Source organism: Danio rerio, chromosome 10 (assembly GCF_049306965.1).
Source record: "Danio rerio strain Tuebingen ecotype United States chromosome 10, GRCz12tu, whole genome shotgun sequence".
In the NCBI taxonomy this organism is placed as follows: Eukaryota; Metazoa; Chordata; class Actinopteri; order Cypriniformes; family Danionidae; genus Danio; species Danio rerio.
This window is the reverse complement of record NC_133185.1, coordinates 30118541-30141376: the sequence shown is the minus strand read 5'-3', so window position 1 is coordinate 30141376 and position 22836 is coordinate 30118541. Positions and strand designations below refer to the sequence as shown.

Sequence of the window (22836 nt, the reverse complement as noted above, 5' to 3'; positions counted from 1 at the left end):
GAACATGGTTGAGAAACACTAAAACAAGTTACAAACAAAGTTACAACAAAACAGGGTTCTGTTTGGAAGTTAAACCTCTAAATAAGCTACAAAAACAATGATGAAAAATAACAACAAAACTACTGACCCCCTGACTGACCTCAAAACAGGAGAAAAAATCCCGAAAAGTACAGGCCATCCACCTCCTTACCTTTCTGGGGAAAAAGTAAAAAAAAAAAAAAGAAAGAAAGAAAGAAATCAAAGTTTAAACAGTGGTAATGTTCTTAGCAACAACAGAGCATACCTGTAAATACCAGTAATCAACAGGCCAGACTATAATCTCAACAGTTCACAACAACTCTAGTACAATCTGAAACCCAGTTTGTACTCTGAAGAAAGTTTCCTCTCTAGCTCCTTTCTCAACATCTGAGTGTCTGGCCTCTGTTTTTCACAGCTGGAGGAAGCAATCAGCAACCTGCTAGAAACTCAGGAGGGGAGGAGTCAAGGCAAAAAAGGAAGAACAGGGAGACAGACATTCACAGTATAAATATCACAATAACTGTAAAGAATATGTCTCTAAACGTAACAGTCTATTTTGATGCAAACTCAAAAGGTTGAAACTGAGCATTTAAAAAGTTTAGTTCATGTTGCTGACTTGTTAAAAACAGACTGTTTTCTACACTGTAAAAGCAAATATTCTTTGCATGCTGTTTAAAAATATTACGACTCTGTTCCAAATAACATTTGAAAATTTATTTGATGTCTCTGTTGTGAATAATCTACAGTTTACCATTTACTATATCTGAATTTCATCAACAAACCATGCACTGAATTTTCAGCTGCAAAAATAAATAAATAAATAAATAAATAAATAAATTATATATATATATATATATATATATATATATATATATATATATGTGTGTGTGTGTGTGTGTGTGTGTGTGTGTGTGTGTGTGTGTGTGTGTGTGTGTGTGTGTAATATAGAACAGGATATTTCTATGTAGTATACTTTTTCTTGCTGCTTGCAATAGCTCTACTGTGATGTCATGGCAACAGTGGAAAACTGTCAACTCACAATGCGTTCAATGTCAATAAAATGTGTTAAAATTTATTTTGCAAAGTCAAAATAATCTTTAATTTTAAATAATAAAATTTAAATAATAAAGTAACTGAGTTATAGTGTAAATAAAAAAAATCCTAAATAATAAAATAATATTCAATTTCAGTTTCAGTCAAAAGCATCAAGTTTCGGCCTAGAATTTTCATTTTGATGCATGCATACAACAACCTGTCCATCTGGCCAATCAAAACAGAGTAGAGACTGTTAAATGTAATCTGCAGTGCCTGGTCTGGTTTGTTTCAATATTGGTTTTACTGGTCTCGATGCTAGTCTTGCTGGTTCAATACTGGTTTTACTGGTCTCAATGCTGGTCTTGCTGGTTTCAATACTAATCTCAATCCAGAGATTCCTAATTTTGAAACCAGCCCTGAAACCAGCAAGACCAGCATTGAAACCTGCAAAATCAGCATTAAAATCAGCAGGACCAGCATCAAAACATACCTTTCAAGCATTTGCTGTATTTTTCAGCAGGGAACATAATGAAGGGCACTTTAAATAGCCATTCAATGTAAACTAAAAATACCACCTCCCTCCCAGATAGATAGATAGATAGATAGATAGATAGATAGATAGATAGATAGATAGATAGATAGATAGATAGATAGATAGATAGATAGATAGATAGATAGATAGATAGATAGATAGATAGATAGATAGATAGATAGATAGATAGATAGATAGATAGATAGATAGATAGATAGATAGATAATTTTTTCCTCATTTGAATTATACTAATGAATCTGCCTTCTCGCAGGTCTGAACAGGAAGATTGTGTACTCGCTTGTTGACTCTGCTGGTGGCGTCTTCTCCATTGATCCATTGTCTGGTCTGGTGATGCTCGAGAAGACCCTGGATAGAGAAGTACAAGACTTGTATCAGATCAGGATCAAGGCTGCAGACCGAGCCGGGGCCGAAGGTTCACTCTCCGCCCAGGTGGACCTCACCATCATGGTTCTGGACGTAAATGACAACCCACCTGTGTTTGAAAAGCAAGATTATTCGGTCACAGTGCCGGAAGATGTTGCAGTTGGAACAGAACTGCTGCGTGTCATTGCCACAAGTGGCGACATTGGAGTGAATGCAGAAATCTACTATCGAATTTTGTCTGGAAATGAGCTGGGGAAGTTTTCCATCGATGATTCAAGAGGTAAGACGCATGTTTTCTGCACATTAAAAATGCATTTCTAGACCGGAATTATTTAGTTTGACATTTTTCTGTGAATTCACTTGTAGCTAACATAGACAAAGGATTTCGTTGAGGTCATTTATCGTTCCTTTTTTCACAAGTCAATGAAAGACATTCAAGAAAGTCTATTGACTCTAGACAGGACATTATGATTTGACAAAGTGAATGTTAAAACGGCACAATATATGTGCAGCGATTGGGAAAATTAGTTATGAATGCTCCACAAAACCCTAATAACTGTGCTTAACATGCAGAAAACATGGGGGCAGTTATTGAGAGCGTTCTTTGTCTATTAAAAAGATGTGGGCAGTCGGCGGAAAGCTTGAAGCGTCTTTATAGTTATATCACTTCCCTTGTATTCAGTTTTGACAACAGAATAAAGTGCTTCAGGTTTAAATCCTTACTTTGAAAGATTTAATCTTATAAAGGTGCAGCAGGGAAGTATTTCTTCTGGCTGTTGTGTGTGAACTTAAATATTCTGGCTTTTCATGCGTCTTTGTACTGCCGGTTATGCAACCTGGTGTCTTTCATATTTATCTAAATTAATGACTCATTTCTCACATGATTTCAAGGCATCATTTCTGTGGCTGATGATCTAGACTATGAGATCTGCAAGGACTTTTTCTTAAACGTCGAGGCCTTTGATGGCGGCTCGCCTCCCTTGAGAGCCGCGATTATTGTAACCATCGAGCTCCTGGACGTCAATGACAACTCGCCCTCATTCAGCGAGGAAATCTACAATGTTCTGATCAGCGAAGACATAGCCATCGGAGAAACCGTCACAAGGGTAAAGTTCTCTCATTAACCGAGCCACTTCATTGGCATTTAATTATCCGCAGACATAATTTTAATTTCACGGCTAGCATATAATTAAGCGTATTGCTCACATAAATCCCCTTAATGAACTCACATTAGTTATTCATTTGTACTGTGTGTTTGAGCTGTAATATAATTTACCATAAGAGGTTGTAATGTGCTTCATGATCCGGATTAATTCGGGGAGTTTGGGCCTCTCGAATATGCTGGGATATACAGTCAAAGCAAAAATGATTCATTTTGATATTTTTTACTAGTGGGTGCAGTACTATAGTCTGCTTAAGTAAATGAGGATAGCAAAATAATGTAAACTTAAAAGACATAAGCTCAGGTTTACATAAAGCTAGAGACTACAGGTTATCATTAAATGGTGGAAACAAATTAGTGATAGTATTAGTGATGTAACAGTATGAAAGTTTCATATCATGATTACAGTGACTAAAATAATCATGGTTATCAATATTTTGTAAAAAAAATAAAAAAATAAAAAAATACCCGAAACTGTTAAAAAATAAATGGTGTAGGGATTATTTACAGTTTTAACCCAAAGAATGACCAGTCTGTCAGATGAAGAAGAGCCGGAGTCAGAGATTCAAATAAATAAATGAAGTTTATTGAAGTTTGCAGTTTCATCAGCAGAAGCCAGCTTCAACACTCGCAATGAGTTCCTAGGCCGATCTGCTTACGATCACAAATCAATAACAATTATTCTCTCACATAACGTCATTAACTTCGTCATACATATAGGTGTTCTAACCTGATTGGTTTAAACACAGATAGACTTTCCCACGTCCCACAGATAGACTTTCCCAGAAAATTCCCACGTGGGTGCGTGCGTACAATTCTGAACAATATCTTAAGCATATGAACTTCAGACATCCACTAGACTGTTTCAAGCTGAGTCCAGACTTGTGAAACGGATCCACAATCAAATAGAACACACACTTAAAACTACAATCTGTTTTTAGCTGTACAAGCAGTCTTTATCAAAACTGGTTAAAAAAACGGTATAATCTACATTCAGGCAAATATAATATCCTTACTACACAAAGTCTATCTTTGAATGAAAAGTAGAATCACGTTAAAAGAATTAACCAGAAAAATAGCAAAATCACTTTAGACATTTTAGATAGTATTAACTTATAGAAATAATAATAGAAACAGTTGTTTCCAGTCGAGGTCTCCGTGACCTCTGACCTAGTTTGGTGGCTCCTGAAAATAGTTACAAAGAGACAGGCAAATGCACTGAACATTCTCATATTAAGCAATGTGTTAATATTAAGCTTTTTTTCATTATTCAATAATCATCTTTAATAAAAATAATGAGAAAGAGGATGATGAGAAAAGGATAAACTTTGATCCATGCTGAGATGGATTGGTAGGTAGAAATCTAAATGGCATAGGCATTCCACCAAGTGTCTTATATGATAATGACAATGAAAATGATATCTGAAATTTGTTACAAACAACAAATACATGGGTTCCTGCATTTTAGATTTGTTTACTTATGTTTGTGTTAGTTCATGTACATAGTCTGTGTGTTTTATAGGTACGTTTAGATATTTTTATTCAAGTTATTGTTTATCACCTGGGTCACACTTTATTTTGATGGTCTGCTTGTTGAATTTAAGTTAATTTGCTTCTATATGCCAACTAATTGTTATTATATTATAAGTAGACTGTTAGATTAGGGTTAGGGTTCGGGTTAATGTAAGTTGCATGTTTCTTATAGTCAGTATAATGTCTGTTGAAGGAGCGGTATCAGCAGATATTAAGCAGACAGTTTACTCAAATACTCAAATGGACAATCAAAATAAAGTGTTACCAAAACCTGCACTTGGAAAACTTCCTCACAGGAATCCATGTCTAGTGTTGCCAACTATTTTCAATGAGAAGGTGCTGAAAAGTCACTAAATTTCAAATTGCTATACATATTACTGACGTCATCACGTCATCGTTTCTGTTTGTTTAACAGTCTATGGTTAATAAGGGTGTATTTATATTTGCATTATGCTTTATGTTTGCATGTCAATTTAACTAAGTTTATTGCTGTTTAAATACAGTATATCAATATAGATGTGTAGTGAATTTGCTGTAATGTATCAGAAATAATAAACTCTAATAAATACTAAAATATCTGTGATTTTGAACAAGAAAATAATAAATTAAATTGTTAAATTTAAAACAAAGGAGAAGCAGATCAGTTTGACTGTACAGCCGGCAGCTAGCTCTCTGCAACTCACATGGTCGCCCACCAATAGTGGTGTTAGTGAGACCAGGGGGAGTTCAGCCTGGGTTCTCTGTGGTTCCTAATTCCCCAGTATATTAATGGGGACTCTATAATGCTCAGTGCGCACCGTCTCTCGGATGAGATACTGAACCAAAGCTCTCTGTGGTTGTTAAAGATTGTTATTCAAATCTTATTTAAGGTATTGTTTGTTAAAACCTGCACATGGAAAAACTACCTCACAGGAATCCATGCTTAGTGTTGCCTGTTTTTTTTTAATGAAAGGCGCTAAGGTCTGTCAGAAAAGTTGCAAAATTTTGCTTGATTACATCATACTTTAATTTGCATATTACTGACATCATCACGTCCAAAATATCCCAGCATGTCCTTTGAAAAAAAAAACAACCTAAAGTGCTTTGAGTGTCTAGAAATGCGCTATATAAATATAAGGAATTATTATTATTATTGAAAGGGAAATACCTCACACTCACGGTGCTAGATCATTTGCCATTGGTACGCAGAGGGCTGATCTGCTCTCAGGCTGCAGGTAGGAGAGACTAATGTATAAAAATCTCTAGTAACACCAAAAAAGTCTCTAGATTTGTAGCTAGTCGCTTTTTACATTGCAACATTTCTCAATTATATCTGTATTTTCAGTATTTACAGTGAGTTGTCATAATCATGATCAGTGTTGGGCAGTAGTGTCGATACAAGTAGCAATGCTACTAGCTTAACTAAATTTCTCAATAGTGTGGCAGCAGCGTTGCTAATTTCTAAATCAAATAGCTTTTCAGTAGCGAAGCTATTTTATTAGTGAAGTAGCGCAGTAGCATCCACACAAGCTATATTTATCGATCACGGATCAATAAGTGACGGCACCGACATTCACGGAGCTGTGAGGCCGGTGTCTCGCCAATGAAAGTAAATGAAAGTAAATCCATTTAATCCATTTAATGACGAGAATGACGATTTCTTCTTCTTCTTCCTGTTTTATGGTGTTCAACAACAAAGTTTTTGCTACGTTACTGCCACCTTTGGTTGGTAATGTCGTCAATCAAAACTTGCTTGATTGAAGGATGACTGAAGGAGAGGAGTTATTTCTGAAGCAGTATTACTCGTGACCGTACCAAGAGAAGTACATGTTATGATGCAATAACTTAATTTCTGATGCTGTGCTCAAAAAAAGCTTTAGTTTAAATATATATACAATTAAATGCTTATTCCAAAATATTTTCCTTTACTATAAATTACTATAGTATTTTAAATGTGTAACACCTTTTTGGATTTTTTGTTTAGCTATTATATACTATAATTTATTTCTGTTTAGTACAGCATATTGTTTACAGTAAATAACTGAACTGAACCATTATGTGTCATATGTTTCATTGACAGTTTTATTGATCTCTAAGATATGATTGAGTTGGATTTAAGTTGCTTCGATTTAAAAATGAAAATTGTAAAAATAGCTTAGATGTACAGTAGCTAAGCTTCTTCTGCCATGTAGCTTTTAGCTTTGCTTGTTACATTTCCCAGGGGCTAGCTTTTAGTGTAGTTAAGCTACATTTTAAGTACAGTATCTAATAGCTTAGCTCACTACATTTTTCAAGTAGCTTGCCCAACACTGATCACGATAATCAATCACTGTTTTAGGTATGAGAATAATTAGAAAGGGTAATACTAACCATCAGAAAATTGATTGCAGTTGACCTTGAAACTGGTAATTGTGACAACAATAATTGATAGTAAATATTTTCACACTAACAGCTGATTGAGATCCATTTAAACATCTACTGTAGGTTAACAGACATTATTTGATCTGACAGTTTATAGCAAAGAATTGGGATCTTGTCCTGTTTTATAATAATTTTCTAAACTGTAGTGAATAAACTGTGATCATGTGAGAAATGTTGAAGGTGTCTAAATAATGTTTGTTTTGACTGCATGGGCTTGTGGTCTGTATTTTTTTATATGTGTGCAGCTGTTTGCTGAGGACTTGGACAGTCAGATCAACGGTCGCATCACTTACTCCATTCTGAAAGGGGATCGTGAAAACCAGTTTTGGATCGACCCCGTTACCGGGCTTCTGAAAGTTAACAAGGCCCTGGACAGAGAGACGGTTAGTCCTTGGAATGAGCTTGGTTACTTTGGCTAATGAATCCTGACGTCCCTTCGCTGGGGCTCTTCAAGACCTTCTCCTGAGACACGGCTCGATTTCGGCCAATTATCTTTAAATCAGCCTTAAAGTCTTTAATTAGGGAATGTGGGGTTGAAATTGAGGCTCTTGAGCGACTGTGGGCGATCGGACAGTCTTGTTCTTTAAAAAAAGACATTTGTCGAGAGTTGAGTCATTCTGAACTGTTTTTGCCTGACATTTATCCTCCTGTCTGGCTTGCTTAAGGTCTCGAGCTACTCATTGTCTGTGCAAGCGTTTGACAGCGGGTCACCTGCCAAGTCAACCACTGTGAATGTCAATATCGAGATTGCCGATGTGAACGACAACCCGCCGCTCTTCTCTCCTGCTAATGCTTCAGCTGTTATTCAGGTGGGAGCCACAGTTTCAGCTCTTCTATATGTTTGTTGCTTGCCTATATACGAGTGTTGCTAAGGGTCCCTATTACTGTTGCTTAGGAATTTCTGCAAACCCTGGAAAAATATATAGAATGTTCACAATTTGTTCTGCTGGGCTGTCAGATGCTTGATTCTGATTGGTTGACTGATGTTCTGCAATCATTTTCCAGGAAAGGCACAGCTAAAGTAGTTCCAGGCATTGTGAGCGCATCATAGCTTCAAATGTTTTCAGATTCAAAGGGCTTTTTTATGTCAGTGATAATAACCAAGTGCATAAATATATTAAATTGGCCATATTTTGCTATTTCAAAAGTATCTCTCCTGCTGTGAGAGCTGTAGTTGTTTGTGAATGGAAAATGTCTGTATGATATAGTTCAAAGTGTGTGATAATTATAGTAACTGTTTAAAAAGAAAGATTCTGAACCACTGAATTAGTCATCTGAAGTCTTTCTGTAACCCATATACATTGATCTGTAACATGTTTTTACAATGCAGAATTAATATCTTTAGTAACACTTTACTTAAAAGAGGTGTTCATGTGTTCAAGAAAACTTTAAAATAATGATTTGACACATCTTGAATATGAATGAGATTTGTCATTTGCTCGATGAATGTCTTTGTCAAGTTGCCTTTGGTATGACAACCTGACATTTGCCAAGACAACATAAATCTGTCACAAACATGATTGTCATGAGGCCATTATAACTTGAATTTATGTCGTATGTCATAAGGTCATATGTCATAACTATGATGGCACACATTGAATTTGTCTATAAAAAATGTCAATACAGAGCATTAAATATTAATGATGCTGTTATAAAATGATTTGAGATTTTAACCCACCATTATAATGATAAATTCAGTTTGTTCCACTGAAAAATCACAACATAATTATAATGGCCTTGTGTTTATCGTTATGACAAGTTATGTTGTTTTGGTTAGGAATGGGACGATAACCGTTTTCAAGGTATACCGCGGTTTGGAAAAGTCAAGGTTTTAAAACAGCCAAAACCTTCTTTAATACCATTCCTAAGGTATTTGTAAGATTTTTTTATTTACATTTTTTTTTAGTTAACAATATCTCCAGCAAAAACATATCCAAAGATGTCATATTAAATTGTAAAGAAATCTGTTTTTGTAACTAATGAAGACAGCAGAGGTCAATGATTCATTTGAATGATTTAGCCTGACGTGTTTACTGCTCCAAAAATATCTTAAATGTTTCTCAAAATAAAACATATGGGGCCCTATCATACACCCGGGCAATGTGGCACAAGGCGCAACGCAATCGTTGTTTGCTAGTTATAGCTCAACGCAAGAGTAATTTTGACGTTTTGCACCACGCTGTTTAAATAGCAAATGCATTTGCACTCATATGTGTGCCCATAGGCATTCTGGTCTAAAAAAGGAAGCGTGCTGAGGCACATTGCTGGTGTGTTGCTATTTTGAGAAACTAGAATAGACTGTTTAATAGACCAGCTTAGAGGAGGTCTAAAGTCCAGCGCAAAGTGTGTTAGTTGTGTTGACAAATTGCTTTTGTATATTATTAGCAGTATTATTTATTAAATGCATATTTATATTTGTTTTATTAAAAACAAGCTTAGAATTGCCCACCTGTCAGATTTTAGACCATATTGGGCACAGCATGTGTATTTGGAAATAACTTTATTAGTTTGCTGGAAATTAAAACTGAATTTAGAAATAGTTTTGAAAGAAATCTTTCTCGCGCTGTAGATGCTCTGTTTAACTGTTTTCTCACTAGTAAAGCGCTCAGTTTTTACACTTAAAAAGTCCGCCATGTAAAGAGCAAATGCGCTATGGTGCAACGTGTAATAACGTTTACGGCCCTTTGGCCGCCGGGAAGAAGGAGGCGGAGAACCAACGTAGTTTTAAAATATTTAATTATAACATGAACGGCAGCTCCTCACGGAGACTGCCGTCTAAACCAAAACAAACGGACGGCAGCTCCTCATGGGGGCTGGTTTGGCGCCACAGCACCCGCGAGACCTATATGAGACAGGCTGAGAGAAAAGGAGAAAGGACAGAGTAGACCAAGAAAGGGGAGAGAGGAAAAAGGAAAGAAAAAAATTGGAGTTCGGTTTTCCAGACACGCTGCCACTCGGTCCTCCACCAGCTGAGAGATGCGACGACGTGTTGAGAGCCCTGTGGAGGAATCTATCCACCCGTCCATCTTCTGGTGTCCGGTGGCGGTTCTCCTGGCTGGCTGGCGGCATCTCTGGTCTCCTGCTCCGCTCCCGCTTCGGTGCACGGATGCAGGCTACGGCATCATCTATGGGATGGCTCCCTTCAGCACTTTCCCTTCCGGTGGTGAGCCCATGCTGGGAGACGGCAGCAGGCAGATCCTTTCCTCGCCAGCCTCAGGCCGCCCCGGCACTCTGGGGAGACGAGCAGGTTTCTCCCCCACTCGAGTTAACTCCCGAACACTCACCCCCCTCTCAGCGGCGAGGGCAACTGGACAACATGTCCCTCCTTCTCCCGGTTTTCAGCACCACTGTAATGAAGTTTACGGCCCTTTGGCCGCCGGGAAGATGGAGGTGGAGAACCAACGCAGTTTTAAAATATTTATTTATAACATGAACAGCAGCTCCTCACGGAGACTGCCGTCTAAACCAAAACAAACTGAAAGCAAAAGTAAAATATGTCCGGGCCCAGTCCTCTCTCGGCTTCCTCTGCCATCGTTCCTCCTTTTATAGTCCAGAGCTCCTTCCGTGGGATTCGAGGCAGGTGCGCACCGCAGGTGCATCCACTTACGCAGCGGCCTCATTCCGTTCCCACGGCTCTCGGCCACGTCTCCTCGCCACACAACGCTACTGACTCTTAAAGGAAATGGAAGTTAAGACCCTGATTGGTTTATTCTCAAAACACACCTATAACTCAATAAGAGAATATGCACAACCCTGTTAGAACACACGCCAAGGCGCAAGCAGATTTTTCGTCCTTAAAATAGTAAAAGTGGATTCAGACATGCCCTTACTGCTTTAGCGCCCTGCACTATGGACTTTGTGCATGGATCATCACAATAAAGCCCATTGTGTTCAATGAGGTAAAAAGTAGTTTTTTTGTCAAGATGTATTGACAAAGACAAGTTTTAATGTATTTGGTTATGTCAAGATGGCAAATACATCTCAGGAAAAAAATGCAGAAAAGCATGCACATCATTCTAAAATGGGTGCTCAGCCCAACAAGTATACAAAAGTATTCATTAAGGCGGCAACACCAAAGATGTGAATTTATTAACTTAAAAAAGGCTATCACAAAGTGCTAAAGTTAAAAAACTCATATTTTTGGAGATTTGATGTTGCTAACTTTACCTAAATTTCAAAAACATCTCAAACAATGTCATTATTTTATTTGAAAATAAAACAACAGTTTTCATAAACATGCATAAAATCTCCTTTATATGTGTCATATAATGATTACAAAGGTGTCATGACAGTCCTGTGAACACCCTTCAAAAGAGTTAAAAGGATTAACAAATCTTTTCTTACCAGTGAAGTAAGGGAGATGTATTTTGCAATAAATCTTATGAACGACACCTTAAAATCATGTAAACACAGTATGTAACAATTCACATAGGTTACCTTGTTTCATACACCAATTTTTTAACACAATGGTTGAATTATATGCTTCTTTAGTAAAAAGTATTTGTAATGTATTGCTCTAAACATTAACTTGCTACAAGGTTCTACCAACATAAAATCACTCCAAGTAATTTAAGAACAAATACATAAATACTGAGACGCATCGTTAAAAGGGAGAGAAATACAGATGCAGAGTTGCCCAACTTGTACATATAAAATTTCAGCACGTAACTCATCTCCCTATGAAAATGAATCGTACGGCTTGTTGAAGAGAGATGTGCAGTGACTTATGATCCACCGCAGCCAGACGATAAAAAATCGAAAGGATACCCTAGACTTATGTTGAAGAGATTTATCTATGAGGAGTCTGTGGACTAGAATAAGTCTAGGAAGCAGCCAGATATCAATTACCCTGAAAAATTTTGACCAACACCAGGAAAATCATGAACAGCACTCTAATATTTTAGTGCATAATATGAAAATAATAATCAAGTGATTGAATTAGTGATACATTTTAAAATCAGTAACTTATTCATGTGTTTGTGTGTTTTTTAAGTTGAACAAGCCTGCAGGAACAACCATCCTCACACTGTCAGTTTCTGATAAGGATTCAACTAGAAATGGTGGACCTTTTGAGTTTCGCCTGGTGTCTGGAAATGAGGGCAATGCCTTTAGTTTGGACCAGAATGGAGAGTTACGGACAAGCCAAGCGTTTGGCCCGGATGCAACTCGAGAGTATACACTTGAGATTCAGGTTAGTGCAACTCCAGAAAACTGCTTTGAAAAGTCAAGTGTCTGTCAAAAGGAAAGCCTGAGTCTTATGTGTGTGTTTCTTCTACTTTGAGCACTTCTGACCTATTTAAACAAAGTTTTCTGGAGTGAAATGCCAGTCAAGTTATTTATTAATAAAAAATTATATAATTTAACATTTTCAAAATAAACATTTCATTGCGGTTATTTCAGTTCATTATGCAAATAAACAGAACAAATAAAAGTATACACTGCATATGTGGAACTTAATTTGAAATCTAAGTTCTTTATTTTGACAAATTTATATTAAAGCAGAAAACATAACGTTTATCTTTTAGTCTCTTATTATGCATTGATAAACCCACATTAGACAATATTTTAAATACACCCCATTCAATAATTTCAAAAAAAAATTGTGTTAATATCAAAATTATTAGGTTTCCTGTAAAATTGTAAAACGGTATTGAAGTATTTACGACATGATTTTTAACAGAGAGACGGTTATTTTTCAACATAGTACATAATAGTTGTATTAATATTTTTTTGTCTTTGCCATGGCTGCGATGAGAGTATAACTAGGCAAGACATGGGACAATAGTGGTTTTCTCTGTAGCCAATAAATCAAACGTATTTAAAAGGGGACTAATAATGTTTACCTTATGATGATGATAATAATAATAATAATAATAATAATAATAATAATAATAATAATAATAATAATAATAATAATAATAATAATTTCCTACATTTATTATTTTCTGGACACTCAAAGCGCTTTACTCATTTTTGGGGATGTTCAGCATCCACTTGGATGACGCGACAGCAGCCATATTGTGCCAGACCGCATACCACACACCAGCTGATTAAACACAGAGTGACGAAGCCAGTGATGGTAGGGAGATGGTTAGGAAGCCATGATGGGCAGAAGCCAGTTAGCAAATTTGACCCTACTCTTTTCCGAAGGACATGCTGGGATTTTTAACAACCACAGAGGGTCAGGACCTCGGTTTAACGTCTCATCTGAAAGACGGCGCTCACTGAGCAGTATAGACTCCTCTTCACTAAACTGGGGCGTTAGGACCTATGTAGTCTCCTATCGAGGTACTGACCGGGCACATTCCTGCTTAGCTTCAGTGGGCGACCATGTAAGAGTTGCAAAGAGCTAGCTGCTAGAGCTAAATATATATATTCTCGAACTAAAAGAAATAAGAATATCCTCAGAAGAAATTAGGTAAACTTCGTTGGAGCCGCACAATTATCGTTTCAGCATCAATGTGTGCATTCACAATAGTCACATTTCAAGAAATGCACCGTTGAGTCTGAACTATAGTTGACCAGGAGCTACAGAACACGTGATTTTTGGAGTCACTTCTAAGTTTTACCATAACAGAATGAAGGTTTCCCATTTGTATGAATTCTAAGGTCTGTCTGTGACAGAGCATTTTAAGAGATTTTAGAACATTTGTGCACAAAAATTGATGGCTGTATTTAACTATTTATACCGAATTTATGCAAAAAAAATACTTTTTTCTTATTTTCATTTTTGTTTTGTTTCTAGTCCACATATTCACATTTTAAAGCGAAAACAAGATTCTTTTACATATCCTATTGGCAGAAAATGTTGCTTATTTTAAGTGAAACTCTTAATTTGTAATTATTTCTTCTGAAAGTGAAAACAAAACAATATTTTTACTTGATCTAACAATTCTTTTGATATTTGGACCAGAAATGTCTGTACTTAAACACTGTTAGACACCCCAGAAATCCATCAAATAGGGCTATTCATATATATATATATATATATATATATATATATATATATATATATATATATATATATATATATATATATATATATATATAGTTACATACATACAAACGTGTACTTTTCATTGCGTCTTTTTAAATATTTTCTAAATGATGTTTAACAGAGCAAGGAAATTTTCATAGTATGTCTGATAATGTTTTTTCTTCTGAGCTAAAATAAACTAAAAAAATTTATTTCTTTCTAAGCTTGAATAAAAGCAGTTTTTAATTTTAGGAACCATTTTATGGTCAATATTATTAGCCCCTTTAAGCTGTTTTTAATCTACAGAACAAACCACTGTTATACAATAACTTGCCTAATTACCCTAACCTGCCTAGTTAATCTAATTAACCTAGTTAAGCCTATAAATGTCACTTTAAGCTGTATAGAAGCGTCTAGAAAAATATCTAGTAAAATATTAATTAATGTAATTATGGCAAGATAAAATAAATCAGTTATTAAAAATGAGTCATTAAAACTATTATGTTTAGGCATTCGTTGAAAAAAATCTTCTCTAAGTAAAACAGAAATTGGGGAAATATAAACAGGGAGCAAATAATTGAAGGGGGTTAACAATTCCGACTTTCACTATATATATATATATATATATATATATATATATATATATATATATATATATATATATATATATATATATATATATATATATATATATATATATATATATATATATATAAATGTTAATCTATGAATAAATGCTAAATAATTTACAAGTAAAACAATTTAAATCTATACATAATAGTACATAAGAGGAGAAGATTAATAAATAAATGAAGTCATTCACAAAAAAAAAAAAAAAAAATCAGTGCTTGGTCAGTTATAATGTGACCTTCATATAACAGAAAGAATAAGTGGAAATCAGATTTTCTTTAAATAAAAATTTCCCTCTGGAGCATAAAAGTAGAAGAAATGGCCGTGTAGCTGCAGTGACATTTCTAAAGGAATTGAATTCATTACTGTAGTTTGATGAAGCTTTCATGTGTGGCAGTTGTACAGTGTATGTTTGTTCTTGTCAACAAGGCGCGTGACTCCGGCAAGCCTCGTCTGTCCTCCACATCCTTTGTGTTCGTGCGTGTCATTGGAGACAGCCTCTTCAAACCTGTGGCCTTCCCACTGGAAATCAGCATTGTCATGGCCGCAGATGTGTTTCCTGGCGGGATTATAGGCAAGGTCTATGCCACAGACCGAGACGACAATGATGTTCTGTCTTTCAGCCAGAGACCACAATCAAAGAGCCTTTTTAAAATCAACAGACAGGACGGGAAGATTGTGGCACTAAATGGTCTGGAGCCTGGAAGGTAAAGTACATGCAAACTTAATTTGACCATTTTCTTTAAAGGGGACCATTTATGTCACTTTTTACAAGATGTAAAATAAGTCTCTAATGTCCCTTTGTGTATGTTTCAGCTAAGAATACCCCATAAATAAGGTTTTGAAACTGCCCCTTATAGGCTTTGGTCAAAATTGTGCCATTTTGGTGACTATCGCTTTGAATTCAAATGAGATTGTGCTCCAAACCCTAATCTTAAAAAAAAGGGCGGAGCTAAAATGCTTGTGCATTAGTATAGCTGCAAATTTATTACAGATGTTTCACACTGAGGACTGTCCATGCCAATGAGGGAGAAATTGTCTCCTATTTCCCCCTCTAATGACATGTACAACAAGAGAATATCAGTCAAAGTGTTAGACTGCAGACTATATTTTATTTATTTAGATAATAAAAACAGACTTAATTCATTTTTTACCATTAGAGGCTGGCTGTATTCACACACTTTTGCCACACAACTATTTAAACACCTTATAATGATTTTGCCATAACAGGAATTCTTCAAGTTTCTCTTTATAAACATACAGTATGGGTTCCTTTTCTTGATTCTTTTCTGGATTCTGGATCCTTGCAGATGCCAATAGTTTAAAATGATCGCCATTCACACAGATCTACAAAAAGGATCAAAAGAACTGTAAAATGCATGCCAGGCCAAAAGTTGGTGATGTCATTTTATAAAAAAAACATGCACATGCACATGTACTGTTTGGTCTACTAATCTGCCATTGTTGTTTCGGTTGTCATGTTGTTTGTTTGACTACTGTAAAGACACGTGCATGACATCACTGCTCTAAAGGGGACCTTTTATGCCCATGTTTACAAGATTTAAATTAAGTCTCCAATGTCCTTAGAGTGGGGTGACGCGGTGGTGCAGTAGGTTGTGCTGTAGCCTCACAGCAAGAAGTTCGCTGGTTTGAGCCTCAGCTGGGTCAGTTGGCATTTCTGTGTGGACTTTGCATGTTCTCCCCGCGTTCCCGTGGGTTTCCTCCGTGTGCTTCGGTTTTCCCCACAGTCCATAAGTTGGCGGTTCATTCCACTGTGGCGACCTCACAGATTAAAAAAGGCTGGAAAAAATAAATGAATAAATGAATGAATGTTTTTAGAGTGTGTATGTGAAGTTTCACATCAAAATACCCCACAATTTTTTTCATAACACTTTGAAACAGCCTTTTTTATGCTTTGATCCAAATTGTTCCTTTTTTTGTGCTCCCAGCCTATGCTGCAGCTATAAATGTCTTAGTGTACAATGTTTTATATATATATATATATATATATTTTATATATATATATATATATATATATATATATATATATATATATATATATATATATATATATATACTATCTGTAAGAATACTATTTACTAGTATTTACTAGTATTAACGTGCCCAACAATGATAATCACACCATAAAAACTGCAGAAACACTTTGATTGACATTCTCCCTCTGTACATGTCATTTTAAATCTAGTTTTTATTGCAATTGTACTAAATAATTAGCAGATTTGGATATAAATTGAAATGCTAATATTTTCTTAAAGGGATAGTTCACCTAATTTAGTTTTTTTTTTCTGGTAAACATAACATTAATATATTTTGAAAAATGTTGGAAACCGGTAGCCATTGACCTCCCCAGAAATTTTTTCCCTACTGTGCATGTTAATGGCTACAGGTGTCCAGCATTCTATAAAATAACTTCTTTTTTGCAACAGAAAAACAAAACTTCTAAAGATTTGGAACAACTTGTGAAAACAACATGCTGAGTAAAATTGTTAGAACATTGTCATTCTTGTGGTGTGTTCACACCAAATGCAGATAAAGGGTCAAGTGATTTACATTATAAGTCAATGCAGAGACGTGAATAGACATCCTGTGGCGCTATTCGTGTGAATGAGGCTGTGCGAATGAAGTGGCATAAATTAAGAGTTTTGCATGTTTGACGCTCTTTGCTCGTTGGAAAATCTAAAAACATCCATGCCACGTTGACCAATCAGGAGCTTGCTGTAATATGGGTGTGATTATGTTGTTGGTGTCCTGAGAGTAAACCCTCCTGCCAACACAGGTAAACAGCTAATCAAACTGGGTTCAGCTCAGTCTGAAGTAATGCAGAAAAAATTTTTATCATCCAGGAAAAGTTTCTGGAGGAGTTGACTCAAAGAGCTGGGTGCACCTCAGAAAGGATCTAGTTGACTCTAGAATAATCTACACTGTTTTTCAGTCTTGCTAAATCACATAAAGCATACTGTAGCTACTCTCATAATAAAAACCATGTTAGCCATTTAACAGCGAAATTAGAAGCCCTGCCCATGACGCCAGTCCATGTCTGTTGTGAAGTGAATTTCATGCACGAATGAAGCAGTTAAACTCAAAATGTTTATGTGTCTATTTAGGCACATGCCACATCTGGTAAATATTTACTTTGTCACAAGAATGCATTTTGACAGATATGTGTTGTCACACTTTATTATTTTGTTTTAGATACTCTCTTAACGCTACGGTCAGTGATGGGCGTTTTTCAGTGACTGTTGGCGTCAGTATCCTGGTGGAGCAGGCCACAGATGAGATGGTGCAGAATGCTGTGACTCTACGTTTCCAGGACCTGTCGCCTGAGGATTTTGTGGGTGTTTACATGACGGACATGAAGAAGGTTCTCCGTAGCTCACTGATCAGTGATGGGACAGATGTTCTGGATGGGCCAGACCCTCTCCACATCCTGGGTGTCCAGCCACTGAGCCGCACCAATCAGCTGGAGGTGCTTCTTGCCGTGGAGACACCAGATGGAGGATTTGTGGGCCCAGGAGAACTGGCTCTCAAGCTGGAGGAGGCAAAGGGTCTGCTGAAGGGAGCGTTGCGAGTGGTCAGTGTCCTGGATCAGAGCTGCTCAGGGGAGCTGGAATGCGGAGAGAGAGCCTGCGAGCTCAGTCTCAGTCTCGACTCCATTGGTTTGGTCACTTACACCACTTCCAGAGTCAGCTTTGTGTCACCACGCTTCAGCAGGAAAGAGATGTGCACATGCCCGGGTGGGTACTCAGTTCTTGTCTCAAATGAGAAAACTAATTTGGATGTTTAGTCTAGGATGTGTTCGTAAATATCTACTTATTTGCCAGTTCCGGATGAATTGTGTGTTTATTCTAGGATGTATTCATTTAAAACTAATTCAAATGTTTGATTAAAGATGCATTTCATAGAGTGTGTTTGCTTACTAATTCAAACTACTGTAAGTGAAATATGTAGTCAATGCTGCATTTCATAAAATGCATTAAAGGAATAGTTCACCCCCAAAAAATTTTCATAATTTGCTCTCTCTTTGTGTGGTTTTAAATCTTTATGAGTTTCTTTCTTCTGTTGAACACAAAAGAAGATATTTTGAAGAATGTTGGTTGCTGCAACCCATCAACATCCATAGCAGGACAATAAATACAATGTTGAAGTCAATGGGAGCAATCAGCATACTTCAAAATAGCTTCTGTTTTGTTTAACAGAAGAAAGAAACTCAAATGGGTTTTGCACATATAAAGGGGGAGTAAATGATGGCAGATTTTTGCGTAAAATATCCCTTTAAGGAATGAATAAATCAAATGTTTTCTAAGGATGCATATTATAAAATGCAATAAATAATTTAAAACAAATTAAAATGCTTTGTCCAGGCTAAATTTCACAGTTTTTATTACTCTATTAAATCTAAACTAATTCAAATGTTTCGTCTAGGGTGCATTATGCATTAATTAATTAAAATTACTATATATGTTTTGTTCTTGAGTGTGTTTTAACATTAATGTTTTTACAAGGTATGCATTCATTCAAATTTGAACTAAGATGTATTATATAGTTTGTTCGCATTTACTAATTCAGAACAATACAAACTGTTTCTCTAAGGGGCGTTTTAGTAATCCAGAACTAATATGCGTTTTGTCTAGGGTGGATTTCATACTCTTATGCATGAATTCCTTCTTCAAAACAAATTCAGATTTTTTGACTTGGATGCATTTCATAGCATGCATTATTTATCCTGCTTGATTCATTTTAATCAGCAAGTTTGACTGACAGTTTCCAGTTGCTTGCTCCTTACATATTTAACTCAAGTCCATCCTCTCAGTATCTGCAATAGGAAAATAGTTTTACTTAATAAATATCATCAAAATGTAATAAAATATTTATGGCCAAAAAAGTTACTCATTAAAATAAAGATTTCCTGAAATGTTAATTAGGAATTTAAGCATTTCAAAAAACAAAGCGTACATGAAAAATTGTATCTATAAATCAAAATTGTTCAAAGGTAAATGTTCTGCTTCCATCTTCCAGTGGTATAAATCTAATTCAAATGCTTTGTCTAGGATGCATTTCATAGTGTGAATAATTTATCCTGCTTGATTAAATTCAAACAGGAGCTTGAGTGACAATTTACATTCGCTTTGCTGTCTAACTTTTTGTGCATATTGAATGCAGGAGGAATATGTCCGTCTTCTCTCGAGCTCTGTGATGGGCAAACATGTCCGTCAGACATGCAGTGTGTGCGCAGCGGCCCCACAGCGCCCTCTCTCTGCCAATGTCTGCCAGACAAGCTGGACAAGTGCGCAGGTTTGATGCAAACAGGCCTTTCACATTTTTTATATTAACCATAGCTAAAGGCTTTAATTTATTCTGGGTAAACAAGTGTTTTATATTTCACAAAGTGGGCTACAGTTGAAATGGAGGAACACCATTGTTCTCATAAAAAAGGCACATAAGTGTTAGACAACTTCTTTATTACTATATCAATTAGAATAAATATTACTGGAAAGTGGTTTTATGAATAATTTATATATTAAAGCATGAACAATCATTTAAAAGCATATGTTTAAAGAAATTCCTAAACAATAATTATTAAGTTATATAATATAAAACACCTGGTAAAACAAAACTATAGGTATTGTAAACTAAACATTTAAAGCATTTTAATAAACATTTGGTAAGCATTTTTTAAAACATACATTTTCATTATTGATCTCCGCACCTTTTGGCGTTTGCTTTCCGCTACGCATGTGAGCTGGCAAAAGTGTATCTGCAGGTATTAAAAACCAGAGGTATATTTTGGTTTCCCATGGTACAAATCATGTCCTTAAAGGTACAAACTGCAAAGATACAAATTGTTCCTTTGTCTTAAAGAACCCAGTCCTTTTTTTTTTCAATTTAACAACATAAAAATGGTGGACCAATTGGAGCGGTTTTCAGAGCGAACACAACTTGAAGTAGGAATGTGCTTCCCCTGGCCACCAATATTGATTGACAGGCGCATCACCATCCTCAGTTTATTGTTTCACGAACATTTTCAGCGTGTGAGTCAAATCGATGTCACTAAAGGAACACCCTTGCTCTATTTTTTTATATAAGGCTCATTGGGCTCAACACAAGACCAATATTCTCCACATGACTGCTCTAATCGGAATTATTGTTTGTACCGTTTGGGTAGGTTTGCAAACATGTGTACTTTTCATTGTGTCAACTTCAGCTGTTTGCATTTCTGGTGTTCACAGAAGCTCCCTGTGATCTTAACTAGGTGCCAGGCACGTGCACACATAGGGCTCAACCTATGCAGTGCACATGCCCTGCATGATAGAAAGTGCCCTTACATAATGATCAGAAGTGCCCCCCCCTTTCTTCAGTTCTCGTGCGACATAGCACCCCCCCGCTCTTGACATATGCCCCTCCCCCCCGCTCTTTAGTTCGCCCTCGCCTCCCCCCTCTTATGTTTGCGCGCAACCCACCCCCGCTCTTTCATATATTTTTATTCTGCCCTTGGAAGGTCTCTGCACGGCCCTGCTAGGTGCAGCTTTAAAGTGCGAGCGCGTTGCCTCATGTGCGCGTCTCTCCATTGGAAATAAAACAACAAACTTGCCTGCAGGTCGCCCACCAGAAGCGCTGCTCGGCGACGTGCAGTGCCATGCATTTTAGAATTCCAGGTTTCTATCAGGGTACACACAACGGCACTTCAAGTTGGCGGCTGTCCGCGGTGCGTGCCCAGCCTTGATTCAGGACACTTCATGTTTCTGCCGCGCCACAGAGAATAGTTTCCATCCATCTGAATAGTTTCATTTTAAATAACATGCGAATGTGTGTGTCTGAGTGTGCCGTGTCACGGCTCTGGTGCCACAGTCAAAGTTAATTCAGTGTGCTTGGTTATTAGTCTCAGTGTACAAGCTCGGCACTTTAAACTAGCACACAGGTTGCTGTAAAACTATAAAAAGACACAAATTATTTTGTAGTCTCTGCTTGGTCTGTGTCCGAGTCGTACATGTCGGGCTGAATGCTGGTCCTCTCACTCATGTTGCTTCTCTCTGTCTGCCTGTCTGTTGCAAACACAGAGGAGCTCTTGGCTCCGCCCCCTTGTTACGTTGGGCGGGAAGTTGAAACTTGAATTTTCATGTGAAGCAACACACCCCTAAAACAGAGAGCTGTGTACACATCCCCAAAATGACACTTTTTAACACATTATAATAAAAAATCTGAACTATGTTATGAACTGAACCTAAACTGGCACACTCAGAAGAACCATAATATTAATATTAAATCATAAAAAAGGGGGTAAACTATGTGCCCTTTAAGGTACAATTCTGTTCCATAAGTGACAGGGTTTTGTTACCTTCTTTAGTACTTTTTTTTTTTTTTTTAGATTGAACAGTTCAATAGCACAAGTGTGAAAATAAAAGGAAATAGCTATTTTACAATGTACCTTGAAAGAACACTCCACTTTTTTTGTAGAAACTGGCTCTTATGTCACAAAGTCTGGGTCAGGCTGGAGCACTTTTAGCTTAGCATAAATCATTGAAACGGATTAGACCATTAGCATCTCGCTCAAAATATTTTTAAAAAAGAGCTTCAAAAACTTTACTATTGACAGCTTGACGATTCTGTAGTTACATTGTGGAATGGAAAAAAGGTAGTGTCCTTTAAAAACTTGTTGTTTGGAATAAATAAAAACCAATGATAATTAGAAAATGTCACTTTGGGATAAATAAAGAAAGAATACTTTTTTGAATGCTTGCTGGATGTCCTTTTTCTGTCATCAAAAATCATCAAAAAACATTTCCAAATACTATATTTACAAGTAAACCGTATATTTGAAGTCTAAAAACAAAATTGTCACCTAAAAAACCAATAAGGATACATTGTATAACATAGTAACAGCAGTATTATTTATCAGATGACTGAGTTTAGACCTCTGCTATTTGACACCTGCTGTGAAGTCATTTAAATGATGAAATTGGTACAATAGCGACAATGCTAGAAAATTACATGGTTTGAAAGAACTCTCAGCCAATCACATGTGAGGACCAGAAAGAAATTGCATATACAATATCATATACCACAGGGGTATGTTTGTTGTTTATAATCCCCCAAGTAGCTCCAAGTAAGAATGTCATTTTATATACAAAGCAAATTTTGTATCTGAAT

General features: G+C 36.4%; 1 protein-coding gene across 3 annotated transcripts in view; it reads left to right on the top strand.

The window, feature by feature from the left end:
• The window catches only part of fat3b (FAT atypical cadherin 3b), a 114095-nt gene that overhangs the window by 55754 nt on the left and 35505 nt on the right, over positions 1-22836 (top strand). For all 3 annotated transcript variants that reach the window (XM_017358051.4, XM_017358050.4, XM_009305303.5), the window contains exons 15-22: positions 1857-2249; positions 2861-3075; positions 7310-7447; positions 7730-7873; positions 12058-12255; positions 15100-15377; positions 17884-18425; positions 19852-19983. In XM_017358051.4, the coding sequence (XP_017213540.3) occupies positions 1857-2249; positions 2861-3075; positions 7310-7447; positions 7730-7873; positions 12058-12255; positions 15100-15377; positions 17884-18425; positions 19852-19983 (2040 nt within the window). The remainder of the gene's footprint in view (positions 1-1856; positions 2250-2860; positions 3076-7309; positions 7448-7729; positions 7874-12057; positions 12256-15099; positions 15378-17883; positions 18426-19851; positions 19984-22836) is intronic.